The sequence below is a fragment of the Calypte anna genome, unplaced genomic scaffold (assembly GCF_003957555.1).
Source record: "Calypte anna isolate BGI_N300 unplaced genomic scaffold, bCalAnn1_v1.p scaffold_105_arrow_ctg1, whole genome shotgun sequence".
NCBI lineage: Eukaryota > Metazoa > Chordata > Aves > Apodiformes > Trochilidae > Calypte > Calypte anna.
Window position 1 is genome coordinate 36,947 of NW_022045422.1, and position 11,306 is coordinate 48,252.

An 11,306-nucleotide genomic window follows, 5' to 3' on the forward strand; every position below is an offset into this window, starting at 1 on the left:
GAAATACAATAAACGAGTTTGGTGGATTCTTATATTAAGCGTCTCCTTCTCCCTCATCGCGACACACCATCAGCTGGGTCTGCCTCCCAGCTTGACCAGCACAGCCCATGAACAGAGTCAGGTGGATAAGGAAAAGTGTGTCCAGCAAATCTAGGGAGGTTTTCCTACCCTTCTACTCTGACCTGCTGAGACCACAGCTGGAATAATTGTTCCAATTGGTCAAGACAGGGATCTAATGGAGAGTGTCCCAGGCAGAGCTCAGATTATTAAGAGACTTGAACATCTCTCATATGAAGAATAACTGAGAGAGTTGGAGCTGTTTAGCTTTGTGAAAAGAAGGCTGAGGTGGGAATCTTATGAATGTCTGTAAATATCCGAGGGGTGGGTGTCAAAAGGAAGGGACCAATCTCTTTTCAGTGGAACAATGGGTTTTAGCAAGAACATAGGAAGTTCCCCCTCAGCATGAGGAGAAACTTCTTGACTGTGAGGTTGTGGGAGCACTGGAACAGCCTGCCCAGAGAGGCTGTGGAGTCTCCTTTTCTGGAGACTTTCAACACATCCCTGGGAGTGTTCCTGTGTGGCCTGCCCTGGGTGATCCTGCTTTGGCAGAGGGGTTGGACTGGATGATCTCTAGAGGTCCCTTCCAAGCCCTAACATTCTAGGATTCTGTGATTCTATGACCTCAGTCCCTGGGACAGTGATGGGGTCCAGCCTGCTCCAGGTAGGTGAAGGACAAAGAGGGGATTGCTGAAGCAGAGTGGGCAGGGGACAGAAAGGCATGGGGTGCACCTGGCCTTTAGCAAGCCCTTTGCCATGCTCTACCATTGTCCTGTTGTAGCCAGACTGGGGATGTCTGGATTGAAGAAGTGGGTGATGTGGTGGGTGGGAAGTTCACGAGATGATGAGGGTCACAGTGCCATCAGGGATCCAAAGTCCTCCTGGAAGGATGTGATGGTGCCTCAGTGTCCAGAACTCAGTGTCCAAAACTCAGTGTCCAGAACTCAGTGTCCAAAACTGTTTCCTGTCTTTATCCATAGGCACAATCACTTCCCTACTCCTACTGGCCACGCTATTCCTGACACAAGCCAGGATGTTGGTGGCCTTCTTGACCACCTGGGCACACAGCTGGCTGATACTCATCTGTCTGTCCACCAGCTCTGACTGAGGCTGATCCTGTGGATGGGATTAAGAAGGGAGTTCCATGGGGACAGGGGCAGGGTTGGCTTCAGTTGGGTGGGAGGTGTCCCTACCCATGCATGCCGGGGCTTGGAACAAGATGATCTTAAACCCTTCCAACCCAACCCATTCCATGATTCCATGATTCTGTGACACTATCTCAGACAGTTCCAGGCCTGGGAGTCTCCACAGCCACCACCACGGCTTTTGTCTGGACACAATTGTCATAGGGGTCTTTGTGGTGACCCTGGGGGTATATAAGAGGTGTGGAGACCTGGGGTTCCCATATCTGGGAGAGCACCTCCCTCAGGAGTCAGCAGCTGCCCTGGGTGACCATGGAATGTCTGTGGCAGAAAATGCCCAAGATGTCCCTGGAGAAGGAGGTGGAAGCCTGCTGCCAGCCCTCCACAAGACCCCAAGGTCAGTGACTGAAGGAAGGGCCAGAACAGAAGTTCCCCTGCAGGCTGTGGGGAGAGGGCAGCTGTCCCCTGCAGCCCATGGAGGAGCACGGAGGGGCAGATGTGGATCTGCAGCCCCGGAGTACCCACGCCAGGGCGAAGTTTGTTTTTAAATTAGATGTATAAATTTTTTTTTTTAAATAGTCACATTTGAGCATCGTGAGCATGTCTGTGGAAAGGGGCAGGTAATTTTATCTCTCTGTGCCTAGATTTCCTTCTCTTCCTTTCCAGCAGTGCTGTTCCATTCCAGCTTGCAGTTGAGTTTCCAGCCCCTCAGTCTTTCTCCCTTCTCATTCCTGACAAGGGGTAATGGGCACAAGATGCTCCTTGGGACATTCCCATTGGACACAAAAACTAAGCTTTTCCCCATGAGGGCAGTCAGACATTGGAATGGTCTCCCAGGGGAGACCCAGGAATGTTTTAATTCTGAGGTCCACAGGGTGCTGAGACATCTCACAGAAGCAATTCATTAGCATCCCAAAGGAAGTCAGTGTAGCCATCCTAATGACAATGGAGTGCTAATGTTTGGGAACTGCCAAATAAAGGGCAGCACAGGAGACTGCCCTGCAGTGAAAATTACTGTTTGTAAAAGCTATTTGTGCCTCTACCCCCTGTATAGCAATACTATCTGCTGGGGTGGTAGCAGACTTGAAGGAAAATATATCCTCACTAGTGTGGACTTATCCTGTGATTGCCCACTCTGGGCTGTTAAAGTGCCAAACAGCCAGAGGCAGCTTACAATTGATCACAGGTGACTGAAGGCCTCCACTGAACCTTTAACCACTACAGTAGGTGCTGTACCTGGGTCTTTCTTTATTTGGTCATTGGAGAATTCAAACTAGTAAGAAAGATTGTCTTAAGCTGGTGAAAGGGAGGGGTGGGGGGGCGAGGGTGTCATCAGAGTAAATGTATTTCAGTCCGGCGGCAGGGAGAAGGAGACAAGGACTGGAGGTGGAGGGACAGCTTGTTCATGTGCACGTCCCTTTAAAGTTTAGAAACTTGACACAGAGTTGTACATTGGTGCAATAAGGCAGGGACGTAAGCAATGTGCTTGGTGTAAACAGAGAGGGCACTGGAAGAGTGAGTGCCCAGAAAGAAGAAGAGGAAAAGAAAGCTACAGACCCACATCAAGGAAGATTGATGGGGGACCAGGGAAGAGGGGGGATATACCTCCACGTGGACATATCTCCATGGGATCCTATAAAGCTAGGGAAATCACATCAAGAAGTTGAATTTTTGGTAGATACTGGAGTGACATACTCCATTGAAAATCAGTTTCTGATGCCTACTGCTAATGATCTTGTAATGGTACAGGGAGCTACTGGCCACACTTAAAAGGCATCAAATCAGGCAGGATTGGTTTATCCAATATGGGTTGCTAACTGAATGTGAATCAGAGTACAACGCTCCTATTGTCCCACTTAAAAAGCCAGATGGGAATCAGAGGACAGCACAGGACCTCAGAGGAATTAACAACATTACCAAGGATCTGTACTCAGTGGGTGCCAACTCTTAGACTATGTTAAATAAATTAGTCTCTGAATAGGCTTGGTTTACTGTATTGGACCTAAAGGACACATTCTTTTGCTTACCCCTGAGAGAGCCAATTGCTGTTTGCCTTGGAATGGGAAAACCCTGATTCTGGAAGAAGAAGGCAACGAACGTGGACGGTGTTACCACAAGGGCTTCAAACCACCCCTACCCTTTTGGAAATCAATTAGCTAAAGATTTGGAGCAATGGGCTCCAAATCCATAGAATCAGGCAATGCACTGGCTTGGCAGGGACTCCTCTAGTCCAGCCCCCTGCAGCCAGCAGGGACAGCCTGAACTACATCAGCTGTAGAACCCTTTGGCTCATCGAGGCCAAGCATCAGCCTAGCACAAGGCCAAGGCCATCACTAAACCACGGGCCTGAGCACCACAGCTACACGGCTTTCAAATCCCTCCAGGGATGGTGACTCCGCCACTTGCCTGGGCAGCTTTTGCCAGTGCCTGACAACCCTTCTGGTGTACAATTTTTCCTCATTGCCTCTTTTTCTGAGAAGCCTCCCTGGGCACAGCTTGAGGCCATTTCCTCTCGTTGGAACCAAATGTAAAAGGCAACGTTTAAAATTGTTAGTTTGGGATAAAAAGAAGCCTTTTGCCACTTTTTCCACTCTCCTGGTACCAGATCTACTAGCCTGCTAACCTGTATGCATCTCTTGAAATTCTGAAAGTCATTCTCAAAGTCTTGCAAGGCATAAATAAACACTAACTGGTCAGAGCCATACACAAACACATTTTCTTACTTCAAGCATCCTGGGTTCAAAAACATTTTTTTTAAACTTGTCTCTCCTCTTTCTTAGCCACATCAGAGCAGTATGCATGTCTTGGAATCTCCTTTTAAGTACCTCTCCCTTCACATGCATTGTATCACTGCATAATTTCTATTCCCATCATAAGCTGCTGCTTATTCTAGGAGTCTGTTAATAGTTCAAACAGCCCTCTGACAACTGAACAACTGAACAACTTAAGATTCAGGAACACTGAAACAAAAATACAATCAAGCCTTTAAATCCATTTTTAAAGTTCCTTTCTTTGTAACAAAAGCAGAAGCTTAAAGCTTCATATCTTAATATTGAGATAGCTTAATCTCTTCCTTAACACAGCTGAAAGTTTACCTCAGATTGTATAACACCTTCAGCACAAACACCCTCCCATACCCTGAAAGATGCACAACATTTCCAGACCCTGACTCGACAGCTGTCTGCATGAAGGCAACATGGACCGATGCACCTCAGCTCTTGCATTTGACTACAGTGCAGTCCTGATCCCAGGATGCTCTCTCTCCTCAAAGACCTCAGGCAGAGGTGAGACTTTTAGACCTAGAATCGTCAGAAAGAACTGGCCCCCTCTAGGATGTTGTGGACTCCACAGCCATGCTGCTCAGGGTGAGCTGGGGGGGCACCCATCACACCCACATGGGGGATGAGCTGGGCTTCAGCAGGATTGGTTGGTGTCCCCCCTTGCAGCCTCCACCCCGGGATGAGTTGGGCTCTCTTGAAATACTTTGGGAGTCCACGCTCCAGGGTAATTTAGATCCCCTGGAATGATTTGGGGCTCACCCATCATGTCCCCTGGCCCCCAGGATGGTTTGTGGGTTGCCAATTGCAGCCCAACACCACCAGGATATTTTTGATGTCCTCAGTCAGAGCCCCCAACCCCTGGGATCAGTTGGGGTTTCCAGGGCTGGGGTTGAGCCTCCTCCACTCCAGGCCCCAAACCCCAGGAGGAGTTTGGTTCCCCTCCCCCAGGATGAGGTAGGGGGAGACCAAATCACAGCTCCTCTACCCTCCAGATGAGTTGGGGGGTCCCCAATTCCATTCCCCCACCCCTGGGATAAGTTGGGGCCCCCCTCGAATCCATGACCCCCTCCCCCTAGCTTGGTCTGCTCACCCCCAGTTTGGGCAGTATTGGGATAACCACCCCCCTCCCATCACCTCCCAGTACAAGCAGGGAGTGCCCAGGACAGTGGGGAGAGAGGGGTGATGCTCAGTGATCTTAGAGAGCTTCTGAAACTGTGACAATTCTGTGGTTTTTGGTGATCACTGAGATGGTGCCAGTTATGATGGAGAAGATCTCATTTCCAGTAGAAACTCCTCTTGCACTGGGAGCAGCTTTAGGTTTTTTACCAGGATGGAGGCACTGATGGGGCATCAAGGGTGGGGCATTGATGGGTCACCCTTCCAGGTGATGATGGTCAAGCCCCAGGCCCATGCAGCCATTCTCTGCACACAAGTCCCCTGGGGCTGGATGTCTGACACACATTTAATAAAAGAACACAGCCCCAGAGATTTGGGCTGTTCATCTTCAGATGGGGAAGGGGTGTGTGTGTGTGTGTGTGTGTGTGTGTGTGAGTGAGGAAGATCTGCTCTCCAATTTCATTTTTGCACCTCAGCAAAAACATTGCAAGATTTAAACTCAAGAAGTCAACAGGTAAGTGATGCAGAAGGCTCCAGCCAAACATTTCCACTGACTCCCTAGAAATATGCAAGACCACACCATCAGTCACACTGCCCTACCTGCTGTAGAGGTGTCAGACCAGAAATGAGGGTTTCAAGACAGAAAACACAACACAATCCAGCACAACCACAACAAAATCAACCTGAAGATACCAGGTACACAAACCAAGGGCTCCTAATCAAACCCTAAAAATGAAAAGAACCTTTCATCCTGCACAAGAAAAGACCATTCAGAGCACAAGGTAAAAATAACTTCATCCCAGGAACACAGGCCAACAAACCCAGACTCTGTCAGGAACAAGAACATGCTCACCTAAACTCTGGCATAGCACAACCTTGACACCCCATAGCCCCAGCACCTGGAACTCTAGCATCCCATTGCCCCAGCAGATTGTAGCCCAAAGATCCCAAAAAATGGAATACAAACTCCCTGGAGATCTCTGCCAGGGCCTTCAGGTGGCCCCGCATCTCAGTGATCACAGCTTTGGAGGGGGAGCTGAACAGAGCCACCAGCACACCACCAGCATCCATCTTCCCATCATCTGTCACAGCCTGACAAAGTGCCTGGCTGCAACTGCCCAGGGCTGAAAGGCTGAGGCACTCAGAGATACTGCTCCCATTCAGTCCCAGAGTGCCCCAGGAGAGCCCTGACACCCCCAAAGCAGCCCTGGGACATGGACACCACAGCCCAGCTGTCCCCCGGGCTCAGGAGGGCTGTGGGGAGCAGGCAGGACATTTGGGGTGCCCCCAGTGCTGGCAGACAGCAGAGATGGAGACCCCAGGGGGAAGCCCAGGGTGCTGGGGCCTGGCCCAGCTGCTCATCACTGCTCTTCTGGGGCTCTGCCCAGCTCCCTGCCCCCAGCTCTTCAGCCCTCCCTCTCTGTCCTTTGCTCATCTCAAGTTTGGGCTTTCACTCTCTCTCTCCCTCTCAGCACTTCCCAATTCCTCCCTGCCTGCTCTTATTGCTCTGTCTCTCTCCATCTCCACAGCTTTCTCTCCCTCTCCTCTCCTGGCCTTATTGTCCCTCTCTCTCCTGCAGCCTCTCCCCTCTCCTGCCTCTCTCTCCCCTCTCCCTTCCTCTCCCCTCGCCCTTTCCCCTCTCTCCTGCTCCCTCTCCCACCCCTCTGTCACTCCCCTCTCCTGGGGCCTTTTCTGTCTCTCTCAGGCCCCTGGCCCGCTCTCTCTCCATCCCCCCTCTCTCCTCCTTCCCGCCCTTCTCCTCTCCCTCTCTCCCTCCCTCTTTGCCCCCTTCCCCCCATCTCTTTCCCCCTCCTCACCACTCTTTTCCCTGCCTTCTCTCCCTGCCCAGATCCCCTTCCTCCTGCTCCCCCTCCCAGCTGGGCCGGGGCCGGGGCAGCCCCGGGGTCGGGCGGGCTCAGGCAGCAGGAGAGGAGGAGCGCCCCGGGGCATGCTGGGAGCTGTAGTCCCGGGGCATGCTGGGAGCTGTAGTCCCGGGGCATGCAGGGGGCTGCCCGGCGGCCATCTTGGTTCCCGGGCCATGCTGGCAGCTGCCGTTTCCCCACACTCCCCATCCCGCAGCCGGGGAAAAACTCCAGGAGGGCGGCGGGGATGAGCCAGCAGCTCCTAAAAGCCCTCAGACACAAGGAGGAAGCATGCAGAGGCGGGAAGCAAGGGCAGGTACCCTGGGAGGAGTAGAGAGGTGGTCGGAGCAGCTGGGGAGCAGGGCAGGAGAGCCACATCCATCCCAGGTAGAATTGAATCTAAAGCAGGGCCTGGGACAACCCAGGAGCCCCCGCTGGGGGAGAAGAAGAGCTTTGTGATCATCTAAAGAACCTGCAGGGGCACAAGTTTATGGGACCTCACGGGGTCCAGGCACGGGTCCTGAGGAGCTGGCAGACGCAGTTGCTGAGCCTCTGTCCATCCTATTGGAGAGGTGATGGTGGTCTGGTGAGGTTCCCACTGAGTGGAACAAAGGTACCTGTCGTAGTTGGAGTGGAGGAACTAAAGAAGTTTGAGTTGGAGAAGTAAAGAAGGAGGGTCTGTGAGCCTGAGGGCTCTGAGAGGGGTCACTATTCCCTCCCCTCTCCTGCCCACAGCCTATAGAAAGTCAGGCAGCCCAGCAGCCCATCCCCCTTTCCTCCTGCTCCTTGCTGGGCTGCTGTTCCCCTCTGCTCCTTTCCCAGCAGCTGCCACCTGCTCCTCAGAATCCACATCCATCGGGTGCTGGGAAGAGCCGTGGAGCTCCCTCTTGAGTCGGCCCTGCCACAGGGAGCCCTCAGGCACCCATTGCTGCCAGCATGGAGATGGGGTTGTGTGTCAGCTCAGGGAGCTGTTCCCAGGGGGGAGGAGATCAGCCCTGGCTGAGCCTTCCTGCAGTCCCTGGCTCTGAGGAGGAGTGGAGTGTCACGGGAAGAAGCGGGGTTGCTGCCTGTCATTGTGGAGCAGGAGATTTAGAGGTCAGAATACCTGGGTTGGTTGGTTGGTGGTTGGAGGTGGAGTGTGCTGGAGTATTTTTTCCCTCTTCTGTCCCTGTTTTCAGGAGGAAAAGGCAGCCAGTAGCATTGCCACGCACGCACTGTGATGTTTCAGGTGTCCCAACATCCTGTAGTTCTGAGAGGAAAATCTGCAGCAGGATAAGGTGCTCACTTTGTGGCCCCAGCGCCTGTTTCAAGGCACCAAAATTCTCACTTTTGTTACTGGAAGACACTGTTTAATATAAAAACCTAGTCTACTCTAACTCTGGTATCCCCACGCAGTCCTATTTGCTGGTAATTTGGGGTCGAGTTTCTTTCAGCTGCCTGTTCAGTGCATTTCTGTGTCTGATTCAGCTGTGATGATGCACAAATAGGGTTATTTTACCCTCTCTATCTGCTCCTTTGAATTGGGTATGAAAAAGCCTCTCCAGGAGCAGAACTTACCAGTTGTTTGTATGACTCACAGAGGTGGGGGAGAGCTTCTCAGCCTCTCTCAGATACTTCAGGGACCATTGTCACCTGTAGTGGCAATGAATGAATGCTGAGGCTTAAACCAGGGCAAGGTTTAAGGATTAAAGGAGCCTTTTCCTTCCCTTCAGCCCCTTTCCCCCCGTGAATTGGTTCAGCCCCTTTCCCCCGCCGCAGATGGTTCGGCCCCGCCCCCCGTTGCCCCTGGCGACTGCCGTTAGCGGCGACTCTGCCGTTGTGGCTCCTGTGCTGAGCTGCGCTGGGCTGCGTCTCTCCGGCTGCTCCCGGTTCTGGACACTGGTTTGCTCTTTCCTCCCGCCCCGTCCCTGCCTTTCCCCTTGCACCCACCTCGTCCCTGTCTGTCTCCTCCCTCCCCTGTCCCTGTTTTTGCCCTTCCCTTGTCCTTAACCCCCACCCTTCCAGCCCCACCCCACCCAACCCTTACCCCACCCTTCCGGCTCTGCCGGCTGCCTCCTGCTGCTCCCGTGGGGCCGTGCCCCGCACCCCGCAGAGCTCCCGGGATGGGGCTCTTCAGCAGGAAGCGTCACCGTCGCTACAGGGCTGTGCCCCGTTACAATCCTGTGTGGCCCCGTGGTGATGCTGCAAGCACAAGCGGCCCTGATCTTGAGGAGAAAGATCTGAACAAGCTGCACCACGCTGCCGCCCACGGTCACCTGTCCTGGCTGAGGTTCTGGCACTCGTGGCTCAAGATCTGGGGCATGGACTGCCGTGACAGGGAGAATCGGTGAGGGGCTGTGGGCAGCATGCTCGGGTGGGCTGTGGGAGCATCCCCCCTGCAGGGTTTGTGTGGGATCCCCTTGGAGCTGCTTGCTTGCAAAGCAAGATGTGCCCTGTCAGCTGGGAGGGGGAACTGGAGAGCTTTCCAGTGCTGGGAGCTGCTGGGTGGGCGCCAGTGCTCCTGGAGGTGCTGGGCTGCTGCTTGGCCCTGCTCTCCCTGCAGGGTTCTCTTGCAGCTGCTGAGGCCTCCCCAGGTCTCTCCTGCCCTGTGGGTGATGTCTGCAGGCTTGCAGCAGCAGCAGCAGCAGGAGCAGCAGGGTCTGGGCAGGGTCCCCCGGGCTGGGTGGTGCCACAGCTTTGGTTCTTTCCTTGTCTGTCAGTGTTAAGCTCCCATGTTTGATTCTCAGGACACCTCTCCATCTGGCGTGTGCCAACGGCCACACAGAGGTTGCCAGATTCCTTGTAAAGCACGGCAGCCAGTTGGATGCTGTTGATAATTTTGGGAGAACACCCCTGATGAAGGTGAGTGGGAGAAGTTCTGCTCTTGGAAGAGGGGCTTCTTGCCTGTGCATGAAAGGAGAGGTGTCTGGCAGGACTCTGTAGGCAGAGCTGTGCGGAAAGACGCCTGTTGGGTTTGGAGTGGAACAGGCACCTGTCAGATCATCTTTGCAGGTGCTCTTCTTTCCCAGTGGTCAGAAGCTGGGCGAGCTGTGATGGAGTGAAATGTGAATTTGGAAGTCTTTAATCTGTGTGTGTGTGTGTGTGTTGTTCCCAGGCAGTACAGCTCAGAGAACAAGACTGTGTGACTTTTCTGCTAGAGCAGGGTGCTGACCCAAATCTTGCAGACATCGATGGCAACACTGCCCTCCAGTTGGCCATCCTGGCTCGTAGTAAAAACCTCGTGGGGCAGTTAATCAAGCATGGTGCCAAACTGGATGCCAAGAATAAGGTAAATGTTTCTATTTCTTCCAGAAGTCTTTTCAGAAAGTTGCATCAATATTTCTTTTACAGATTTTTTTTTTTTACTTTGCTTATTAACATGATGCATTTCTCTGACTTCTCAGAAGGGCAGTACCCCACTAACTCTTGCTATCACTGAAGAACACAAGGAGATATTAGAAGATCTCCTGAAAGCAGGAGCTGATGTGCATGCTCGAGATGAGCATGAAAGGTAAGGGGCTTATCCAAGAGAAGGAGGGGGTGCAGGAAGAAGGAGGGGGTCCAGGAGGAGGAGGGGGTCTAGAAAAAGGAGGGGATCCAGGAAGAGAAGGGGATTCAGAATGAGGAGGGGGTCCAGGAATAAGAGGGTATCCAGGAAAAGGAGAGGGTCCAGGAAGAAGGAGGGGGTCCATAGGGAGGAGAGGGTCCAGGAAGTAGGAGGGGATCCAGGATTAGGAGGGGGTCCAGGAAGGAGGAGGGGGTCCAGGATGGAGTAGGGGATCCAGAAGGAGGAGGGGGTCCAGGAAGGAGGAGAGCGTCCACGAAAACAAAGACTTTGGTTTGCTCTTTGAGCATTTATCCAGATGTGTTCATTGTAAAGGAATGGGGAAAATACTTCTTCTGAGAGCAAGCAGGAATGAAAATAATGACTGTGTCTGTGTCAAATGATCCATGGCATTGCATGTTTTGAATCTTTCAGAACCCCACTGATGATTGCTGCTTCTGTTGGGGAGATGTATTTGGTCAAAGTTCTCCTTTCTCACGGAGCCAATTTTTCCCATGAAGACAAAGATGGGAGGATAGCTGTGGATTATGCTGATCTCCATGGCCATTTACGGTAACCTTTGAACTTTATGATTAGAATAAGTGGTGTGGTCTCTTCCTCTTCCAGTAAACCTTTTCCAGTCTTATTTTCTCCCCTTAAAGTCTCTCTTGCCTATAGATTTGCAGATTTGTTCCTCATCCTACGTGTTCTGTCTCTTCCTTTTCCACTGAACCTCTTCCAGTCTTATTTTCACACCTTAAAGTCTCTCTTCCCTATTCCCCTTTTATCTTCTTTTGGGAGGGTGGAAGGGGGGGGTACCAGAGCC

At 52.4% G+C, this 11,306-nt stretch overlaps 2 protein-coding genes across 2 annotated transcripts in view; one reads left to right on the top strand and one right to left on the bottom strand.

Annotated features, from left to right (window-relative positions):
* The window catches only part of LOC115600185 (olfactory receptor 14J1-like), a 104,179-nt gene that overhangs the window by 24,735 nt on the left and 68,138 nt on the right, over positions 1-11,306 (bottom strand). The window lies entirely within an intron of this gene.
* LOC115600186 (ankyrin repeat domain-containing protein 7-like) lies at positions 8,987-11,057 on the top strand. Its single transcript, XM_030468417.1, has 5 exons — positions 8,987-9,283; positions 9,684-9,798; positions 10,052-10,225; positions 10,341-10,447; positions 10,916-11,057. The coding sequence occupies exons 1-5, from the start codon at positions 9,060-9,062 to the stop codon at positions 11,055-11,057; spliced, it is 762 nt and encodes a 253-aa protein (XP_030324277.1). The 5' UTR covers positions 8,987-9,059.